Below are 23151 nucleotides of genomic sequence, written 5' to 3' on the forward strand. Positions count from 1 at the left end.
GGTACCTTGTGAATGTCATTGTCTCTCCAGCATCTCATCCTTTGTCAGTTCAGATCACGTTCTCCCACATTTCCTCCTTTGTTTCTCTCTGCCACTCCTCCATTCTCCCGTTTCGCTTGTGTTTATCACACTCTTCCTGTCACTCTCACACTCGTCTTCCAATTCAGCTGTGTCTTCCACCCTCCCACCTCCCACAGGTTCTTATTCTTACCCTCTCTCCCTACTATCTCTGTCACTCACCTCTCTGTATTTCCTCCAGTTGACCAAACCATTTTATTCCGCCCCTGACTGTTCTCTTTGCCTTTAGTGTTTCCATTTACTCTGGTTTAATTTATGATGCTTAGCTGTTCTTTGCTGATCATTCATAGCAAAGTCACAATCTGCAACTGTCCTTGTGATTTTTGACCAGTCGTTTCTTTCTGTGCTGATTCTGGGTGATGTGATGTTGTCTGTCCTCACATTTCTCAGCCCCTTCTCACCTTCACGGCATTGTGTTGAGCTCCTCTGCTGCCTTCTGCTTGAGTTTCCCCATTTAGACCAGGAGAGGGTATGAGACATTCTCTGTTCAAGTTAACGTTCCATAATTTGGTTATTGCCCTTCTGACCCTTTACTTGCCTTGTCTCATAATCCATGATTCTTTTACTGATTTGAAGATCTGTCTATCTGAACTTTAAATATACTCATTAACACAGCATTGACAGCCCTCTGTGTGGTAGACAATTTCACAGATTCACTAATCTCTGAGAGAAGAAATGTCTCCTCAGCTCTGTCTTAAATGGGCAACCCCTTACACTTCAGATCATGCCCTCTGATCTGAGATTCAATATCTGCCCTGTCAACCTCCCTACGAATCTTGTATGTTTCAATAAGGTCATCTCCCATTCCTCTAAACTCCACTAAGTACAACCCCATCGACTGAACCTTTCCTCATAGTACATTCCCTCTATACCTGGTATCAGCTCATGAAACCTTTTGTAGACTGCTCCCAATGCCAGTGTATCTTTCATTTGATAAGGAAACCAAACTGTTTGCAGCATCTTTGGTGTCGCCTGACTACTGCCTTTTGTAGTTTTTGGAGGAATTTCCTACTTTATACTCCATTCTGTTTGTAATAAAGGATAGCATTCTGTTGACCTTCCTTATTGCCCATTGAATCTGGATGCTGGATTTTTTGTAATATATACACAAAAATTGCAAATTAAGGATCTTTGTTGCAGCTTTCTGCAATCTTTCCTCATTTAAATAAAATCTGTCTCCTGCAAACCTACCTCTTTAACCAAGCATTTTGTCTCCTGTCTCAAATATCTCCTTAGGTGTCCTGATGTAGAACAATGTTTCAGAACTTCCTGTGAGGGGCGATGTCACTGACACTGTACGAATGTAGAATGTTGTTATGTGCAGTGGGATTTTAAGAATTACAATGTCAATATCACCCCAGCTAAATGAGAAAATCATTTTATGGATAATCAGGAATTTAGGCTTTGGGGAAAACTTGAGAGGAGAGGTAGAGAATTGAAGTGTGTGTCAGCCATGGAGAGACAGAGAGATGTTGATCACAGGAAACCATAGAGAGGAAGAGATGGACAGAACAGCCTGGTCGAGAAGATAACAAGAACTTCACATGCTGGAATCAGAGCCAGAGTCAACACAGTGTGGAGCTGGATGAACACTGCAAGTGTTCCAGCCAGTCATGTTCAACTATTGGAGAGGATTCTGGGGTTCTGTAATGCAGACATCACTTTAACCCATCTGGTTTCCCTTTGTAGGTTATCTCAGCGATCTCCAGAATCTCCCATCATGCAGCTGTCCAGTGCAAAGGCATCAGGTAATCATGGCAATGCATTCCATTCCCTTCACCTGAACTGTCTAAATATTTACAGCACTGTTTCTGCTCACTGTGTTTTTGATAGATAACAGTTGTAAATATATAGGAGGTTCGACTACAATGCCTGTACCAGAATGAGTGAGGGTATCATAGTGAATATGAGAGTCAAATAGCTGCATAGAGGCTGGCATCCAAGTCACCTTTTATTTACATGTGCACAATATATGGGCTCAAAACAGCCAGCTGAAAGTCAGTATCAAGAGTGAGCAGAATCTCCTGTTTATATCTGTCAGCCAGCACTTCCTGATTGGTCCAGGTAAACAGCCCCGATCAAGGATCACATATGCAATGAGATCCACCTGGCCCTCATTCCAGTCTGTACAGTGAGAGGTACAGGCACTGTATATTTCTCTGCCTGTGCTGGTGTGGCAACACACTAGGTGTGATTTTGTGCAACCGCAAGTATCTTTAGACACCTTACAACTTGATTTCATAACAAGCCTGGGTAAAGGTCTTTATATCCCTTCATTAAAGTCACTGATAGATGCTGTGACCAGTGCAAATATAGAGGGACATGAGAAATCACATTCTCCAAATTCCCAGTCTCTATCTCTGGTTACTCTTCAATGCCCCATCCTTCCAATTCTCTGCATTCTGACATTTACAAAAATCACTGTCATGTAAAACTATGTCCAATGTCTTCTGGAAATCCAAGCTGATACCAGCCACAGACACTCACTTATCGATCTTCTTACTGACTTTGTCAAAATATTCAACTCGATTAGTTAAAAAGACAGATCTTTAACAAAGTCATGCTGGATACCTCTGATTTAGCTCATCTTTGTTTGAAGATAGAGAATGGAAAGGGTATGGAATGACAATTTGATCAACACATTCAGATGCTGTAAGTTAAAGCGCTGAGGAAGATTGGTCTCATACCCGCCTGTAGATGTCAGTGGTCTAACACTTTGTAATGGTAATGCCCACCATGAGGGTCCACTCCTTTCGCTGCCAGGAACGATCGGTCTGGGTGTGTTAGATTGCTTGAACTTGCCATTAACATGACCGTACTTGCAACCCAAATACAAACTTGTCATCGTCCCGAAAACAGGAAGAAAAGAGACAAGTTTAGCAGAAATTTACAATGTTCAATATCTGGCAGTATTGTCCCACAGTTACTGGCAAGTAAGTGGAAGGAAACTCACATCTCAGTTACAGCAACAAAGTGCAGCACTGGACTTAGATTGTCAGAGACTCAGTATTGAGAGTGCTGAGGGAGCGCCGCACTGTCGGAGGGTCAGTGCTGAGGGAGTGGGCACTGTCGGTGGGTCAGTGCTGAGGGAGCGCCGCACTGTCGGAGGGTCAGTGCTGAGGGAGCGCCGCACTGTCGGAGGGTCAGTGCTGAGGGAGTGGGCACTGTCGGTGGGTCAGTGCTGAGGGAGCGCCGCACTGTCGGAGGGTCAGTGCTGAGGGAGCACCGCACTGTCGGAGGGTCAGTGCTGAGGGAGCACCACACTGTCGGAGGGTCAGTGCTGAGGGAGTGGGCACTGTCGGAGGGTCAGTGCTGAGGGAGTGGGCACTGTCGGAGGGTCAGTGCTGAGGGAGTGCCGCACTGTCGGAGGGTCAGTGCTGACGGAGCGGGCACTGTCGGAGGTTCAGTGCTGAGGGAGCGGGCACTGTCGGAGGGTCAGTGCTGAGAGAGTGGGCACTGTCGGAGGGTCAGTGCTGAGGGAGCGGGCACTGTCGGAGGGTCAGTGCTGAGGGAGTGCCGCACTGTCGGAGGGTCAGTGCTGAGGGAGCGGGCACTGTCAGAGGTTCAGTGCTGAGGGAGCGGGCACTGTCAGAGGTTCAGTGCTGAGGGAGCGGGCACTGTTGGAGGGTCAGTGCTGAGAGAGCGCCGCACTGTCGGAGGGTCAGTGCTGAGGGAGCGGGCACTGTCGGAGGTTCAGTGCTGAGGGAGCGGGCACTGTTGGAGTGTCAGTGCTGAGAGAGCGCTGCACTGTCGGAGGTTCAGTGCTGAGGGAGCAGGCACTGTCGGAGGTTCAGTGCTGACGGAGCGGGCACTGTTGGAGGTTCAGTGCTGAGGGAGCGGGCACTGTCAGAGGGTCAGTGCTGAGAGAGTGGGCACTGTCGGAGGGTCAGTGCTGAGGGAGCGGGCACTGTTGGAGGTTCAGTGCTGAGGGAGCGGGCACTGTCAGAGGGTCAGTGCTGAGAGAGTGGGCACTGTCGGAGGGTCAGTGCTGAGGGAGCGGGCACTGTTGGAGGGTCAGTGCTGAGGGAGCGGGCACTGTTGGAGGGTCAGTGCTGAGAGAGCGCCGCACTGTCGGAGGGTCAGTGCTGAGGGAGCGGGCACTGTCGGAGGTTCAGTGCTGAGGGAGCGGGCACTGTTGGAGTGTCAGTGCTGAGAGAGCGCCGCACTGTCGGAGGTTCAGTGCTGAGGGAGCGGGCACTGTTGGAGGTTCAGTGCTGAGGGAGCGGGCACTGTCAGAGGGTCAGTGCTGAGAGAGTGGGCACTGTCGGAGGGTCAGTGCTGAGGGAGCGGGCACTGTTGGAGGGTCAGTGCTGAGAGAGCGCCGCACTGTCGGAGAATCAGTGCTGAGGGAGCGGGCACTGTCGGAGGTACAGTGCTGAGGGAGTGCCGCACTGTCGGAGGGTCAGTGCTGAGGGGGCAGGCACTGTCGGAGGATCAGTGCTGAGGGAGTGCCGCACTGTCGGTGGGTCAGTGCTGAGGGAGCGGGCACTGTTGGAGGGTCAGTATATTGAGTATTGCTGATAACTGCAGTTTACTGTAATTTTGTGCCTTTACAGCTGACAATTTCAATGCTTGTTGAAATAAAAACATATATTTTAGGAGCAGGAATGGAACATTCAGACCCTGCTCCAATATTTGCAGATTGGATATGATCATAATTTCAAGTCCTCATTCCTTACCAACGCTGAAGACTCTGCTCCGAGCAGCTTTTCAGGATGCTGATCACCTAGCTCAGGACCCTCAACACCTGCTTGTCTCCATCAGTTGTGCTGTTTGCTGGGCTGTGTATGGAGAGTGGATACATAGGGTCTGTGCAAACACTGTTCTGCTTGAGTGTATATCTGAGAGGCCGTGCAATGTTCTCTTGTTGTTCTGCTTCAGGCAGATTAACCTGAAACATCTTCATCTCTGCAAAACAGCCAAGGATGAGTTGGATTAATGTTTGGATTTTAACAGTGTTGCTTTGTCTATGTTTCTCAGGCCTTTTCCTTCAGAGGAGACTGCAGTGGATGATGATGTTTATCGCAGCCTGGAGGAACTGGCAGAGTGAGTCTCAACCTGAAGGTTATCCACTACCCAAGACATCCTTTCAGAGGATCAATTTGGAGCAGGAAGGGAGGGGGGCATGAGCAATTGAGGGCGGGTGTTGAGTGGATTGCGAGGGGAGGGGACAGGGATTAGAGAGGATGGGGAGTGGAGGGGGCTAAGTGCGAGGTGATAGCAAACACAAGTGTAAAGGGTCTGATCTAATGAAATATTCTGAAGACAAGCACTCAGCTTTATCAGATTGATCAGTGGGCCAACAGTGGGTAAAAGCCACAGTTTTTAGATTCGTGGAGGATCCAGCCGACAAGCACCTAGTCAGATAGTTCCCTAGTGAGAGCCACTAGTATGTGTGGGGACTGTACCCAAGTGAGGGTCAGTGTGTGTGTGGGAGTCATACCCCATTTATTGGCTATCTCTAATTGCCCAGAGAGTCAACCCTATTGTCACATCTAGGCCAGACCATGTAAGATAGCAGTTTCCTTCCCTAAAGGACATTAGTGTACCTGATGGTTTTTTCTGACATTTGACAATATTTTCATAGTTGTCATTATGTAATAGAACAATACAGCACAATACAGGCCCTTTGGCCCACGATGTTGTGCCAAACTTTTACCCTAATCCTAAAGTCTATCTAACCTCCACCCCTACCTCATACTATCACACGTATGCCTGTCTAGAACATAGAACATAGAACAGTACAGCACAGAACAGGCCCTTCAGCCTACAATGTTGTGCCGACCATTGATCCTCATGTATGCACCCTCAAATTTCTGTGACCATATACATGTCCAGCAGTCTCTTAAATGACCCCAATGACCTTGCTTCCACAACTGCTGCTGGCAACGCATTCCATGCTCTCACAACTCTCTGCGTAAAGAACCTGCCTCTGACATCCCCTCGATACTTTCCACCAACCAGCTTAAAACTATGACCCCTCGTGCTAGCCATTTCTGCCCTGGGAAATAGTCTCTGGCTATCAACTCTATCTATGCCTCTCATTATCTTGTATACCTCAATTAGGTCCCCTCTCCTCCTCCTTTTCTCCAATGAAAAGAGACCGAGCTCAGTCAACCTCTCTTCATAAGATAAGCCCTCCAGTCCAGGCAGCATCCTGGTAAACCTCCTCTGAACCCTCTCCAAAGCATCCACATCTTTCCTATAATAGGGCGCCCAGAACTGGACGCAGTATTCCAAGTGCGGTCTAACCAAAGTTTTATAGAGCTGCAACAAGATCTCACGACTCTTAAACTCAATCCCCCTGTTAATGAAAGCCAAAACACCATATGCTTTCTTAACAACCCTGTCCACTTGGGTGGCCATTTTAAGGGATCTATGTATCTGCACACCAAGATCCCTCTGTTCCTCCACGCTGCCAAGAATCCTATCCTTAATCCTGTACTCAGCTTTCAAATTCGACCTTCCAAAATGCATCACCTCGCATTTATCCAGGTTGAACTCCATCTGCCACCTCTCAGCCCATCTCTGCATCCTGTCAATGTCCCGCTGCAGCCTACAACAGCCCTCTACACTGTCAACGACACCTCCGACCTTTGTGTCGTCTGCAAACTTGCTGACCCATCCTTCAATTCCCTCGTCCAAGTCATTAATAAAAATTACAAACAGTAGAGGCCCAAGGACAGAGCCCTGTGGAACTCCACTCACCACTGACTTCCAGGCAGAATATTTTCCTTCTACTACCACTCGCTGTCTTCTGTTGGCCAGCCAATTCTGTATCCAAGCAGCTAAGTTCCCCTGTATCCCATTCCTCCTGACCTTCTGAATGAGCCTACCATGGGGAACCTTATCAAATGCCTTACTGAAGTCCATATACACCACATCCACAGCTCGACCCTCATCAACCTTTCTAGTCACATCCTCAAAAAACTCGATAAGGTTTGTAAGGCATGACCTACCCCTCACAAAGCCGTGTTGACTGTATTTGATCAAGCCATGCTCTTCCAGATGGTCATAAATCTTATCCCTCAGAATCCTTTCTAACACCTTGCAGACGACAGATGTGAGACTTACCGGTCGATAATTGCCGGGGATTTCCCTATTTCCTTTCTTGAAGAGAGGAATTACATTTGCCTCTCTCCAGTCCTCAGGTACGACTCCAGTGGAGAGCGAGGATGCAAAGATCTTCGCAAGTGGCGAAGCAATTGCATTTCTCGCTTCCCAAAGCAGCCGAGGACAAATCTGATCCGGGCCTGGCGACTTGTCAATCTTAATGTTTGACAAAATTTTCAGCACATCAGCTTCGTCTATCTCTATCCATTCCAGCATGCACACCTGCTCTTCAAAGGTTTCATTCACTACAAAGTTGGTTTCTTTCGTAAAGACAGAAGCAAAAAAACTCATTTAGGGCTTCCCCTACCTCCTCAGGCTCCACACACAAGTTCCCTATGCTATCCCTGATCGGCCCTACTCTTTCTTTGACCATTCTCTTATTCCTCACGTAAGTGTAAAATGCCTTTGTGTTTTCCCGGATTCCTTCTGCCAAGCCTTTCTCGTGCCCCCTCCTGGCTCTCCTCAGACCATTTTTGAGCTCCTTCCTTGCCTGCATGTAATCCTCTCTAGCTGAACTTGACCCTAGCTTCCTCCACCTTATGTAAGCTACCTTCTTCCTTTTCACTAGAAGCTCCACCGCTCTCGTCATCCAAGGTTCCTTAATCTTACCCCTTCTTGCCTGCCTCAGAGGGAATATTTACTCATCACTCCCAACAACTGTTCCTTAAACCGTCTAATAGCTGTTTAAATGCCCCTAATGAGACCGACTCCACTACCCTCTTTAGCAATGCATTCCACTCCCTGTCCACTCTGAGTAAAGAACCTACCTGTGACGTCTCCCCTATATCTACCTCCACTCACTTTAAAACTATGCCCCCTCATAATAGCTAACTGCACCCTAGGAAAAAGTCTCTGGCTGTCTATTCTATCTATACCTCTGATCATTTTGTACACCTCTATCAAGTCAGCCCTCATCCTTCGTTCTAAAGGGAAAAGCCCTAGCTCTCTCAACCTTTCATCGTAAGACCTTACCTCCATTCCAGGCAACATCCTGGTAAATCTCCTCTGCACCTTTTCCAATGCTTCCACATCTTTCATGTAATGAGGCAACCAGAGCTGGACACAATACTCCAGATGTGGCCAAAACAGGCTTTTGTATAGAAATGTATATAATGTAAAGATAATGTATGGTTCTCATAGACATGTTGAATGTTTCCAAGAAATCACAAGATAAAGCCACTTCAGCCAGAAATATCTAAATTATTCAATGTTCCAGTTTCTTATAATCTTTAGGTACAGGTATTCAGCAATAACCATGTGACGGTGTGGCTCTCCCTGAGCACTGACCCTGTGACGGTGTGGCACTCCCTGAGCACTGACCCTGTGACGGTGCGGCTCTCCCTGAGCACTGACCCTGTGACGGTGTGGCACTCCCTGAGCACTGACCCTGTGACGGTGTGGCACTCCCTGAGCACTGACCCTGTGACGGTGCGGCTCTCCCTGAGCACTGACCCTGTGACAGTGTGGCTCTCCCTGAGCACTGACCCTGCGACGGTGCGGCTCTCCCTGAGCACTGACCCTGTCACGGTGCGGCTCTCCCTGAGCACTGACCCTGTGACGGTGTGGCACTCCCTGAGCACTGACCCTGTGACGGTGCGGCTCTCCCTGAGCACTGTCCCTGTGACAGTGTGGCTCTCCCTGAGCACTGACCCTGTCACGGTGCGGCTCTCCCTGAGCACTGACCCTGTCACGGTGCGGCTCTCCCTGAGCACTGACCCTGTCACGGTGCGGCTCTCCCTGAGCACTGACCCTGTGACGGTGTGGCACTCCCTGAGCACTGACCCTGTGACGGTGAGGCTCTCCCTGAGCACTGACCCTGTGACAGTGTGGCTCTCCCTGAGCACTGACCCTGCGACGGTGCGGCTCTCCCTGAGCACTGACCCTGTGACGGTGCGGCTCTCCCTGAGCACTGACCCTGTGACAGTGTGGCTCTCCCTGAGCACTGACCCTGTGACGGTGCGGCTCTCCCTGAGCACTGACCCTGTGACGGTGCGGCTCTCCCTGAGCACTGACCCTGTGACGGTGTTGCACTCCCTGAGCACTGACCCTGTGACGGTGTTGCACTCCCTGAGCACTGACCCTGTCACGGTGCGGCTCTCCCTGAGCACTGACCCTGTGACGGTGCGGCACTCCCTGAGCACTGACCCTGTCACGGTGTGGCTCTCCCTGAGCACTGACCCTGTGACAGTGCGGCTCTCCCTGAGCACTGTCCCTGTGACGGTGCGGCTCTCCCTGAGCACTGACCCTGTGACGGTGCGGCACTCCCTGAGCACTGACCCTGTGACGGTGTGGCACTCCCTGAGCACTGACCCTGTGACGGTGCGGCACTCCCTGAGCACTGACCCTGTGACGGTGCTGATGTACAGTGAGATTGAACACTGAATGCTGTACATTAGGTGGCAATGATGCGCAGGCCCTGTATCTGAAATCCCTTTTATCTTACATTATCCTGGACACTGCTCGTACCTTTGGTTAACTTCTCATTTCAAAGATCTCAGTGCACCCTTTGTGCAGACACCCACCTTCCTGCATTCCTTGGACCACCCCTCTCCCCGGGAACTGCCTCTATCTCCCTGTGTTCTCAGATCCCTCACTCTCCATGTTCTCCGATTGCTCTGTCTCTCCCTTGTTCTCAGATCCTCCTGTCTCTCCCTGTGATCTTGATTCCCCTCACTTTTCCCATTTTCTCTGATCCCACTCTCCCCAGTTTTTTGATCCCTCTCTCCCTGTGACCTCTGATTCCCTCTGTCTCCCCCCATGTTTTCAGATCTCCCTCTCTCTTTCCCCATGTTCTCAGATCTTCCTCTCTCTTTCCCCATGTTCTCAGATCTTCCTCTCTCTTTCTCCATGTTCTCAGATCTCTCTCTGCCTATGATCCTGGACATTTCTTTCACTCTGCGGTGATTTTATTGTTCATGTTTTGGATGTGTTTTTTTTTCTCCTAGTGAACATGACGTGGGAGATGATATCTACGACTGTGTCCCATGTGAGGACGATGGCGATGATATCTACGAAGACATCATCAAAGTGGAAGTTCGGCAACCCATGGTAAACACAGAGATTGCTGCGCTGCCCACACAATTACTCAGTCATTCACCCAGACCAGCCAATGTCTCATGTTAAAGGCCCAGACTATTTACTCGAAGCCCCTGGGGAGGAGGCCGCAGTTCACTCTATTCTTGTACTCTTCTTAGATCTTCACCTCTTCTGGCCTCTTTTCAGCACCTTCCTCCACTCTCTCCCCTCCCTCTTGGACTATCCTGGCTGCTGTGACCTTTCTCTCACCTGCCCTGTGTGAAGTAAAGTTCTATTTTCTCTGTCTTAATTAGCATTTGGGACAAATGTAAATGGTGATGAAGGTATGTGATTTGTGTGATAAAGGACAGCATGGCCCTGTGTCTGTTTGCTGTCACGTAGGGAGGCTCTGGGATGAATTGCTGCAATTTTACTGAAACCTCTTTGATTTTCTGATGCTGCAGGTCAAGTATGTGCAGGTAAGACACAAGCAGTCTCCACCCTGACCAATATCCTGCTCATTCCATACTCCCCTGTGGGCCCTCCTTTCTTAAACCATCAAGTTGAAATCTAGAGATTACATCATTGAATTAGAAATTGCTCACAGCACATCGCTCAGTGACATGGTTCATGGGACAGTCTGTGGCTCCACAGTGTCTTCTGCCCCTCACCACCTCACCTCCCACCATTTGTTCTCCTCGATGCTCTCCTCACACCCCGCACAATCTGACCCCTCTCTATGTGTCCTCCCTGTTTCCACAGCCCCTCCATGCCCTCCCCTCATTACCCTCATCGACTTACACCTCAATCCATGCAAACCCTTCACCTGTCCATCTCCTGGACCTCCCCTTGCCTCGCAACCCCCACTCCATCTCCTCTCCCTTCCAACTCCTTGAAGCTCTCCTCCTTCACACCCTTCTCCACATGTGACTGCTTGACCTCATTGCCAGTAATTTGTTGTTGCTTGCATTTAACAGAAGTTGGGGATGACCGAGGATGATAAAAGGAACTGCTGCCTACTTGAGATCCAAGAAACTGAGGCCAAGTATTACAAAACCCTCGAAGACATTGAGAAAGTAAGTGTCAGCCTCCAGTTCATTTACAGCCTCAGGCAGTCAAACAATACCCATATTATTCCGACAGTGCGGCGCTGCCCCAGCACTGACCCTCCGACAGTGCAGCTCTCCCTCAGCACTGACCCTCCGACAGTGCCCACTCCCCCAGCACTGACCCTCCGACAGTGCAGCGCTCCCTCGGCACTGACCCTCCGACAGCGTGGTGCTCCCGGGCGCTGACCCTCCGACAGCGCGGCGTTCCCTCGGCGCTGACCCTCCGACAGTGCGGCACTCCCTCAGTGCTGACGCTCCGACAGCGCGGCACTCCCTCGGTGCTGACGCTCCGACAGCGCGGCGCTCCCTCGGCGCTGACGCTCCGACAGTGCGGCGCTCCCTCGGCACTGCAATGACATTTTCAGCCTGGGTTATGGACCTAGTTACCTAATGGGTTATAGACCCATTTGATTCCACTGATCAGAATGTGGGTTGTCTCTGGTGGCTGCTGACTCCAGCTAGTATTGGTGTCGGTGAAGCTGTTGTGGATGTTGTTGGAGTTGGTTTTGTGGGGGATTTGGAAGGAGAGAGCTCTGTTTAATCAGGGGTTGACTGAGGGTCGTCTGTGAGAAAGGTTTATTGTGAATTATTTTCCCTTTCCTCTTGCTGTGTAAAACACTTCCTTTGTGTGACGATTGCAGAATTACATGATCCCTCTAAAGGCTATCCTCACTCCCCATGAAATGGAGGCTATATTCATCAACCTTGAGGTATGTGACTCCTGTTTTATTTCTAAAAATATGACCTTCTCCCATTTTTTTATTCGCCATAAAAACAGTGGATATTGTAGCAGTGATTGTGTTAATCTTACTATGGCAGCAATGCATAAATGCACTTTAAATCCCACCACAGCAGCTGGGAAACTTAAAGTTCCATTTATTCACTAATTAGTGGGAGTTTGTTTCCTGAGTTAGCAAGATCAGGGTGTAGAATGGTATTGACACCGAAGGTTCAGTGTTCCTCCTAGCTGTGGTAGTTCAGGGGGTCACAGCCTCCTCTCACTCCTGTGCTGTATAATCTCCCTCTCTCTCTCTCTCTCTCTCTCTCCAGTGAAAGAGATGCTTCTGGCCCTCTGTGAATTTGGGTGAAATGACCTTTGTGAAGCAGCCAGATTGTTCTGAAAAATCCCTGGTCTACATGTGACTACAAAGCCATGGCAGTGTAGTGAACTCATAACTGCACTCTGTTCTGATCTGACAAGAAGCTTATTTCTATTTAAAGAAGATGACTCAACACTACCTTCACAGGGCATTTTGAAATCCTCGCCATCCAAGCCCATAGCCTGTGAATGAATAAAAATAAATATTCTAATCTTTAGGTACTCCTTATCTGAGGAGGGATGGTCTCGCGAAGGAAGGAATGCAACAGAGGTTTACCAGACTGACTCCTGAGGCTGCAGGACAGACTTCTGAAGAGAGACTATATTTCTGGAGCTTAGAAGAATGAGGGGGAATGGCAGAAATATTTAAAATTCTAACAGCACTGGACAGGCCAAATGTAGGAAGGATGTTCCAACTAACCAGAGAGTCCAGACCAGGGGGTCACTGTTTAAAGATAGGGGATAGGCCAGGCTGAGGTGAGGAGAAATGTCTTCACCCCGAGAGTGGGGAGCCTGTGGAATTCTCTGCCATTGAAAGAAGTTGAGGCCAAAACATTAAATGTTTTCAAGAAGGAGTTAGATATAGTTCTTAGGACTAAGATATGAAAGTGTAGGGGAGAAAGCGGCAGCAGGGAACTGACTTGTATGATCAGCTAAAACCATATTGAATTTCAGAACAGACTCAGTGGGCTGAATGGCCTACTTTCTTCCTAGTTTCTCTGTTTCTTGGTCTGTCTCCTCAGCTTCCCGGCATTTGGAAAGAGGCTGTGGCAAAATCTCCGTTCTCTTGACAAAACCATTCTCTCTCTGTTACAGGAATTAATTTGGGTGCATTACAATTTACTGAGAGCCATTGATTTGGCAGCAATCTCAGGAGGGAACACACTCTACAAAGTCTTTCTGGATTTCAAAGAACGGTAAGAACTGTCAAAGTCAGGGATTATTTTGGTCTTACTCTGTGTTTCAGGGTTTCTGTTTTTCTCTTTGTCTCTGTCTCAGTCTTTCTCAGTCCTTCTCTCATCTTTTTCCTCTTTACCTTTCTCTCCCCCTTTCCTTAATCCTTTCATTCTCCTCTCTCCTCCCTCTCCCTCCTTTCTGTCTCTCTTACTGTCTGTGTTAGTATAACAATATCTGTACCTCTGTATCAGAGTCAGTGCAGCTACATCTCTCACAGTCGGTTCCTATTGTGTGATAATATTCTTTTGATGTTCTGCAATTCAAATTTACCAAGCTTGGCATTCTGGAGAGTGTGTGAGAAAAACCTATGGTTGATGTGCGATGTTTAATGTGTTGCGATGGAAGCATCTCACAGGTTCACCCTGTGCAATGTTGCAGTCATGGAGCAGATCATGGAGTCATGGACATACAATTTGGAAACAGACCCTTTGGTTCAACCAGTCCACAGTGACCATGTTCCCAAACTAAACTAGTCCCACCTGCTTGCGTTTAGCCCACATCCCTCCAAACCTTTCCTATTTTTGTACTTATCCAAATGCCTCCACCGCTTCCTGTGGCAGTTCATTGCACACACAAGTCACTTGCTATGTAAACAAAAAAAATCCCCCTCATGCCCTTTTGAAATTTTTCTCTTCTTGCCATCAAAATATGCCCCCTTGTTTTAAACTTCTTCACTTTAGGGAAAAGACCTTTTGTATTCACCTTATCAATGCCCCTCATGATTTTATAAACCTCAACAAGGTCACCCCTCAACATCCTACACTCCAGTGAAAAAAACAGCCTATTTTTACAACTCAAACCCTCCATTTCTAGCAATATGCTTGTAAATCTTTTCTGAACCCTCTCCAATTTAATAATATTCTTTCTATAAGAGGGCAACCAAAACTGCACATTGTACTCTAGAAGAAACCTCACCAACGTCCTGCACAACATCAACATGATATCCCAACTCCTATACGCAAAGACTAAACACCGTCTTAACCACCCTGTCTACACGTAACGCAAATTTCAAAGAATTATGGACCTGAACCCCCTAGGTGACTGTTTTCTACGACACTACCTAGGATCCTACCTTTAATTGTATAAGTCCTGCCCTTGCATTTTCGTAAACAAACAACACCTGACATTTATCCAAATTAAACCCAACTGCCACTCCTCAGCCTATTGACCCAATTGAGCAAAGTCTCTTTGTAACCTTGGGTAACAACAGACAATAGGTGCTGGAGTAGGCCATTCGGCCCTTTGAGCCAGCACCACCATTCATTATGATCATGGCTGATCATCCACAATCAGTATCCTGTTCCTGCCTCATCCCCATAACCCTTGATTCCTCTATCTTTAAGACCTCTATCCATCTCTTTCTTGAAAGTATCCAGAGAGTTGGCCCCCACTGCCTTCTGGGGAAGAGCATTCCATATATCCACCACTCTCTGGGTGAGGAAGATTTTCCTCAACTCTGTTCTAAATGGCCTACCCCTTATTTTTAAACTGTGTCCTCTGGTTCTGGACTCACCCCTCAGCAGAAACATACTTCCTGCCGCCAGAGTGCCCAGTCCCTTAATAATCTTATACGCCTCAATCAGATTCCCTCTCATCCTTCTAAACTCAAGTGTATACAAGCCCAGTTGCTCCAATCTTTCAACATATGGTAATCCCGCCATTCCAGGAATTGACCTTGTGAACCTACGCTGCACTCCCTCAATAGCAAGAATGTCCTTCCTCAAATTGGGAGACCGAAACTGCCCACAATATTCCAATTGCGGTCACACCAGGGCCCTGTACAGCTGCAGAAAGACCTCTTTGCTCCTGTACTCAATTCCTCTTGTGATGAAGGCCAGCATGCCATTAGCTTTCTTCACTGCCTGCTGTACCTGCATGCTTGCTTTCATTGACTGATGTATAACAACACCTAGATCTCATTGTGCTTCCCCTTTACCTAACTTGACCCATTGAGATAGTAATCTGCATTCCTGTTCTTGCCACCAAAGTGTATAACCACACATTTATCCACATTAAACTGCATCTGCCATGCATCCGTCCACTCACCTAGCCTGTCCAAGTCACCCTGTATTCTCATAACATCCTCCTCACATTTCACACTGCTACCCAACTTTGTGTCATCAGCAAATTTGCTAATATTACTTCTAATGCCTTCGTCTCTATCATGAATATATATCGTAAACAGCTGTAGTCCCAGAACCGAACCTTGTGGTACCCCACTGGTCACTGCCTGCCATTCCGAAAGGGACCCGTTTATCACTACTCTTTGCTTCCTGTCAGCCAGCCAATTTTCAATCCAACTCAGTATTTTGCTCCCAATACCATGTGCCCTAATTTTGTTCACCAATCTCCTATGTGGGACTTTATCAAAGGCTTTCTGAAAGTCCAGATACACTACATCCACTGGCTCTCCCTTATCCATCTTCATAGATACATCCTCAAAAAATTCCAGAAGATTAGTCAAGCACGATTTCCCCTTCGTAAATCCATGCTGACTCTGACCTATTCTGTTACTGCTATCCAAATGAGTCGTAATTTCATCTTTTATAATTGACTCCAGCATCTTTCCCGCCACTGACGTCAGGCTAACCGGTCTGTAATTTCCTGTTTTCTCTCTCCCTCCTTTCTTGAAAAGTGGGACAACATTAGCCACCCTCCAATCCGCAGGAACTGATCCTGAATCTATAGAACCTTGGAAAATAATTACCAATGCGTCCACAATTTCTAGAGCCACCTCCTTAAGTGCCCTAGGATGCAGACCATCAGGTCCCGGGGACTTATCAGCCTTCAGACCTAACAGTCTATCCAATACCATTTCCTGCCTAATATAAATACCCTTCAGTTCATCCATTACCCTACAACCTTCAGCCACTACTGCATCTGGGAGATTGCTTGCGTCTTCCCTAGTGAAGACAGATTCAAAGTACCTATTCAACTCTTCCGCCATTTCCTTGTTCCCCATAATAAATTCACCCGTTTCTGACTTCAAGGACCCTATTTTAGTGGTAACCTTCTTCACTGTCCACCATACCACCAATTTTGGTGTCTTCTGCAACCTTACGAATCATGCTTTCTATCTTCTCATCCAAATTATTTAAATAAATGATAAACAAAAGTGGACCCAGCACCAATCCCTATGGAATACGCTGATTTTAGAATGAAAATGTATTCTCAATTCGAGTGGAAGTTTCCTGGGTGTATTGGCTGTGACATTCTCCTTCCTGCAGTCTCTCATTTCCCTGTAAATTCCCAAACATACAAAGAATGAAAAATCCAAATAATTGCCCAATATTGTAATACCTATCACAATAAGTATTGTTGTCAAACAACAGATTGGCAAAGATTTAACAGGTTCATTGAAAAATTCAACTTCCCTCATAACTATCCTGAGCATGTTGTATTTACTGCTTCAGTATGATCTCTAGATTCTCTTGGACTGTCACTGGGAAGAATCTGGTAACAGCAATATCCAATTGGTTAGTGTCGACCACTGACCGGTGCACCATGGGGTCAGTCTATGTCACCCACCGGTGCTCAGCAGTTTTGCTACCATGTTAAGAAGCAGCCGACTTGTATTCTGTGGTGAAGTAACCATAAGAAAGATGGGTTTATTTTTCTCTGTGTGATGTGAGAAACTGCTGATTGCAGTTTAGGTGATGGCAGTGTTTCTTTGTGAATTGTAAATGTCCCTCAGACACTTGCTGTGGGCTCAGGGATTAGAGGTGTTGTGGTGGGATGGCGACCATACGATTACAAAACGTGACCTCTTTCGTAAATGTTCCTCATTCAAAATTTGTCACAGGTTTAAGGATCATTGTTCAACATTTCCAAGTTTGGAAGGTAATGGTAGAGGATGGGTTGTGCTAATACCCTGAACCTCTACTCACCTAGGTTGTGATTCTAATATGTGTTCTGAGAGAGTGCAGGAACCATTTGCATTGACCTATAGCAGAGGGTACAGGTGAGGTTAGATTGCCGACCCTTTATCCTCAGTCAGTGATTTCCTGTGGCTTGTAGCAGGAACAGGTTTGTGAAAGGGTTCTGCAATGTACAATACAAGGTGTGTCTATCAGAGAGGAACTCAATCCTGGAAATCTGAAACAATAGCAGAAAGCATGAGATAGGAAAGGGTTCAACTTAGGAATGGTCTTAAGAGAGTAGTGGAGTAGTTTTTTGAAATGTGCTGGCCTAGTGGTATTGTCACTGGGCTGTGAATTCAGAGACCCAGTTAATGTTTAGTGTATCGGGTTTGAATCCCACTGCAGCAGGTGGTGAAATTTGAAAACAGTAAAAATCTGGAATTAAAAGTCTAATGATAATTGTGAAATCATTGTTGATTGTCAGAAAAGCCCATCTGATTCACTAATGTCCTTCAGGGAAGGAAACTGCCATCCTTACCTGGTCTGGCCGACGTATGACTCCAGACCCAAAGCCAATGAGGTTGACTCTTCTGGGTAATAAATGCTGACCTGGTCAGCAACATCTTCATCCTGTGAATGAATTTAATATAAAATAATACATGTGCATTCCCTGATTCAGAAACTCCCTATCAGACTCTCTCTTTGGGGATAAAGTGGTCCCTATCCCACTGAGCACCATCAGTTCAGTTATCCAATCCACTCCCCTTTTCACGAAAAAAATCAATAAGTCTGGAGTGAGTGACCGACTGTATCTCCTTTCAATGGTGGTTATGGTCTGTGACTCTGACTGGTCTATGTTAATAAACTGGAAACGGCCCAGTGTTCTTCCACATCGAGTTACTGCGACTGAGAGTGTGCTCAGAGAAACAGGGAAATACTGCCTCTGTCATTGGAATTGACAGACTGCTCCATCTGTCGGAACAAGAGGACACTGCCACTTGTTAACCCCTAAATGCCCCAGGTGTTCCACATTGCACCTTGTTAGTTCCCCGCCCCTCGTTACCCCCTTGATCAAATCTGTGTTTCTGTTGTAGGCTGTTGATTTATGGCAAATATTGCAGTCAGATGGAAAATTCCCAAAAGACATTGGATCAACTCCTGTCTTCCCGAGAGGAAATCCGGAGTAAAATTGAGGTAAATAAACCCATAGGCTGTGACTTGGGGTGGTGGGGGAACTGGGGGAGGGGGCTGAGACATGATACTGGAGTCATGGAAGGCAATGGAAGTAATTCTTATGTTTGCTCTCCCATCTCTGTCTCCCGCGCGGCCTCTCTGTTTCCCATGCAGCCTATGCACAGCCCCTACCCCACCCTTGTCAACGATAGCTCACCCCCTCCACAACCCACCCCCATCCCCCAAGCCCATCAGCCCTGACTCTGTCCCTCTCACACCCACTCTGGGAGTTGCTGGGATCTGGCTGTGAGTCTGCAGTTCCTCCTCCTACAGCTTCACTGGACACCGAGAGAGAGCGAGAGAGAGCGCGAATCAGAGGGTGCTGTATCCTGCATGTTTCTGATAGTGATCCAGTGAGTAGTTCTGTTTTCTTTGCACAGGAATGCACCCTGAAAGTTCAGGATGGGAAGTTTAAGCTGCAAGATCTGCTGGTGGTACCTATGCAACGAGTGTTGAAGTATCACCTTTTACTGAAGGTATGTATCACCTGGAGCCATTGATCACACACACTGGGTCAGAGGTCACAGGTTCACATATCTGGATACGCTAACTACTTGTGTGTAACTGGGAAGAATTTGCACTGACCGATTTGGTGATCCTCATCCCACCAACTCAAGCCTGTGATGTCATTGAGACTTGTGTCAAACTGCTGAGGGACAGAGATGGTCATTTTGGGTTAATCTTGTTTCTCTCCTAGGAGCTGCTCAGCCACTCGAGTGACCGTCCAGAGAAGCAGCAGCTGAAGGAAGCATTAGAGGCGATGCAGGTCAGCCCTGAGGGTGCAGAATCCATGCGAGTCACTAGATTCACTTTGACACAACACTAGACCAATGGTCTGCATTTACACAGACACTGACCTTTCAAGCCAAGCCTGAAAATCTCAAATTCTGTTCACATTTTCCATTTGACTGTCTTTGCTTTAACCCTTGTCGGCCCTATAATTTCCCTCCCGAATCTGCCCCCTCGCCAGTTTTCCTCCCGAATCTGCCACCTCTCCAATTTCCTTCCCGAATCTGCCACCTCTCCAATTTCCCTCCCGAATCTGCCATCTCTCCAGATGCTCAGATGGGCTTCTTTAATTCGCCTCTACTTCCTTAGTGTGAAATCAGAATGTGTGTGCGTGTGAGTGTGAGTGAGATAGAGAGAGAAAAAGTGAGATGGGTTTAAGATGTTGGTTTCATTCTGTGGAGTCTCTCAGACATATAGGCAGTGAGATAGCCAAACGAAAGATGCACAGTCACCCTTTCCACTCACACTTGCCTCTCCATGAACTCTCACTCATCAATGCAAACTCAGTTGCCTCACACACATTTTGCCTCCATACTCCTGCCCTCGCCCCACGCGCCGCCTGTCCTGCTCTGCGCCGCCTCTCACCCGCCACACCCCGCCTCGCCTCCCGCCCACGTGCCATCTCTCCTGCCCCGTGTGCTTTCACATTTAACACCCCAACATTCACACTTATCCCCTGCACACACTTGTTCTCACATTCCTGTACATGCACACTTGTCCTGACCTCCCTCCCCCCCCATTTACTCCTACCCTGTGACATTCACACCTCCCTACAGACTCACAACCTCAACTGTCTACACCCTTGCCTCCCCCAACTGTTTTGCTAGTGAGGCATGAACTAATTTTAGGCTATGCTGAATTTGGCCTCAGTGCTCTGGATGATTAGCTGATACTGTTCTGCATTCTGTATGTAAACCAGGATGAGGTTCTGTGTGATGCCTCACTGGTGAAATGGCCAGTGAGTGTTCAGTGCTGGATTTCACAAAGGAACATGCTGAGCCTGTCCTATTTGTCAGGGAGGAAGGCTTCTGGACACACAGACACAAGTGAGTATTCAATCCACTGAGAGGCCAACTTGAACAAATCAGCTGGAATCTGCCAGTGTTGGTCAGTGATGGACAAGATCGCCACCTAGGCCTGGTGCCTGGCACTTCCAGCTGATTACAATTGTCAGCTGGTGTATTTGAGAGCTGGGTTCAGCCCAGATTTTCCACAAGGACACAGAAACTGTGCACAAACCAGAGGGCGGCTTCATGTCAGAGATTAAGTTAGGGATAACTCAATATCTTGCTAGTGAGAGCTGCTCAGGTTGGACACTGAAGAGACTCTGTGTTTGTATGTCTGTGTTTGTGTGTGTGTGTGCTTGCACGCGGGGTGGTATTTGTATCAGAAGTGATTGAATGTGTGTGTATGCGGTGTCTACAGGGCTGTGCGGTGATTAAATGTGTGTGTATGTGGTGTCTATGGGGCTGTGTGGTGATTAAATGTGTGTGTATGTGGTGTCTATGGGGCTGTGTGGTGATTGAATCTGTGTGTATGCGGTGTCCATGGGGCTGTGTGGTGATTGAATGTGTGTGTATGCGGTGTCTATGGGGCTGTGTGGTGATTGAATGTGTGTGTGGTGGTGGATTGTATCTGAAGTGATGATGTGTGTGGTTCTATTTCAGGATCTGGCAATGTACATCAACGAAGTTAAGAGGGATAACGAGACCCTGAAGAAGATCTCAGAATTCCAGTGCTCGATAGAGAATCTGGTGAGCGCAGAGGGTTTAACAATTGATCAGAGAGTGTGTGACATCGGCAGTTGAGTAATCGATCAGTTGATCTGGGCACAGCCCTTGCTCAAATCTGAACAAACAAATTTAGGAACAGAAGTCACGCACGCTGTCTTCAGGTCTGTTCAGTCATTTAATAGGGTCATGGTAACAAAGTGTGAAGCTGGATGAACACAACAAGCTCTCTGATGAAGGGTCTAGGCCCGAAACGTCAGCTTTTGTGCTCCTGAGATGCTGCTTGGCCTGCTGTGTTCATCCAGCCTCACACTTTATTATCTTGGATTCTCCAGCATCTGCAGTTCCCATTATGACTCATTTAATAGGGTCATGTCTGATTTGATCACACCGCATACATACCACCCCCCCCAATAATTTTTCACCTCATTGCTTAACAAGAATTGATTTACCTCTTTGTTCAAAAGTATTCCAGCAGTTTTCAATACCTTTGGAGGAAGAGTGTTCAGAACCCTCAGTGAGAAAAATATCTTCTTATCTATTTTCAAATGTGACCTCGGATTTTTAAATCGTGAACTCTACGTCAATATTCTTCCATGAGAGAAAGTGTCCGTCTGAAGGCAAAAGTCAGGAATACTGGAAATCTGAAAATCACTGACAATGTTGGAGAAACTCAGCAGGTCTGGCAGCGTCTCTAGACAGAGTCCTTCAGAATTCACTTCTCCACGCCCACCCTCTCAAGACCTTTCAGTGTTTTATGTTTCATTCAAGTTGCCTCTTACTCTTCTAAACTCCAGTGGATACAAGCCCAGTCTGTCAACCTTCTCTCATAAGGCAACCTGCTCATTCCAGGGGTTAGTCAAGGAACTGCTTCCAATGTATTTACATTTTCACCCTCCCTTAAATAAGGAGACCTATACTGACAGTAGTACTGATCCCACCAATGCCCTGAATGACTCAAGCATAGCCTCCTATTTTTTATTCGGTCCATTAGCATTCTGTTGGTTTTCTTAATGACTTCCTGTACATGCATGCTAACATTTTTATTCATGACCGAAGACACCAATATTCCTCTACATCTCACAGCTCTGCAATCCCACAACATTTAGATATGAGGATTTTGTTCCCCTTCTGGTCAAAATGAGCCGTTTCATAATTTCCCACATTATACTCCATTTCCCACATCTTTGCCCACTCCCCTAACTTATCAGTATCTTAATGTAGCCTCCTATGTCTTTGTCACAGGTTACAATCTTTCCTGTCTATGTGCCATCAGAAAATTTAGCAACTGCATGTGCCATCCCATCATCCATTGTAAATGATAAAGCATTGAGACCCCTACATGTTATTTACGACAACTAACTTCAATAAATTGGTTAAACATGATTTCCTTTTCACCAAAGCCTGTTGGCTCTGCCTGATTACCTTGAACTTATCCAAGTGCTGTGCTATGATGTGGAGATGCTGATGTTGAGTAAAAAAGTAAAAAAGTAAAAAAGGTCATAAACAGACAACAACAGGTTGTGTGCAAAAAAGACAGCAAAATTGCTCAGCAGAGGCTGATAGCCAAGCTCCATACCCATGAGGATGGCCTCAACTGGACCCTCGGGCTCATGTTGCACAACAGGTGACCCTACCATACTGTATACTGTCACACACGCACATTCTCTCTCAACACACATGCTCTCCCACACACAAACACATTGTCTCATGCACACCCTCGCGCTCACACTCACACTCTCTCTCTCTCACTCTCACATACACGCACACTCTCTCTCTGTCAGTCTCACACACACTCATTGTCTCACACTCATTGTCTCGCTCATACACACGTCTCTCACTGTCTCACGCTCACACACTCTCTCTCTGTCTCACACACACTCGTTGTCCCTCTCCCTTACTCACATGCACACACACGCACACACATTCTCTCTCTGTCTCTCAGTCTCACACACACTCATTGTTTCTCACACACTCATTGCCTCTCCCACACACACACAACACATGCTCTCTCTCACTCACACTCACTCACTCACACACACATGCATTCTCTGTCTTACACACACACACAGACACACTCACTCTCTCTCACACACATACACACTCACTCTGTCTCTCTCTCTCACACACATGCACACAGACACACATTCATACACACACATACACAC

General features: G+C 47.3%; 1 protein-coding gene across 7 annotated transcripts in view; it reads left to right on the plus strand.

Annotated features, from left to right (window-relative positions):
- vav2 (vav 2 guanine nucleotide exchange factor) overlaps positions 1–23151 on the plus strand; it is a 188033-nt gene that overhangs the window by 109598 nt on the left and 55284 nt on the right. For all 7 annotated transcript variants that reach the window (XM_059638209.1, XM_059638210.1, XM_059638204.1 and 4 more), the window contains exons 3-12: positions 1768–1826; positions 5059–5124; positions 10137–10239; positions 11184–11282; positions 11957–12025; positions 13231–13331; positions 18326–18425; positions 18845–18940; positions 19162–19230; positions 20921–21007. In XM_059638209.1, coding sequence (XP_059494192.1) covers positions 1768–1826; positions 5059–5124; positions 10137–10239; positions 11184–11282; positions 11957–12025; positions 13231–13331; positions 18326–18425; positions 18845–18940; positions 19162–19230; positions 20921–21007 — 849 coding nt within the window. The remainder of the gene's footprint in view (positions 1–1767; positions 1827–5058; positions 5125–10136; positions 10240–11183; positions 11283–11956; positions 12026–13230; positions 13332–18325; positions 18426–18844; positions 18941–19161; positions 19231–20920; positions 21008–23151) is intronic.

The sequence above is a fragment of the Stegostoma tigrinum genome, chromosome 29, assembly GCF_030684315.1.
Source record: "Stegostoma tigrinum isolate sSteTig4 chromosome 29, sSteTig4.hap1, whole genome shotgun sequence".
NCBI lineage: Eukaryota > Metazoa > Chordata > Chondrichthyes > Orectolobiformes > Stegostomatidae > Stegostoma > Stegostoma tigrinum.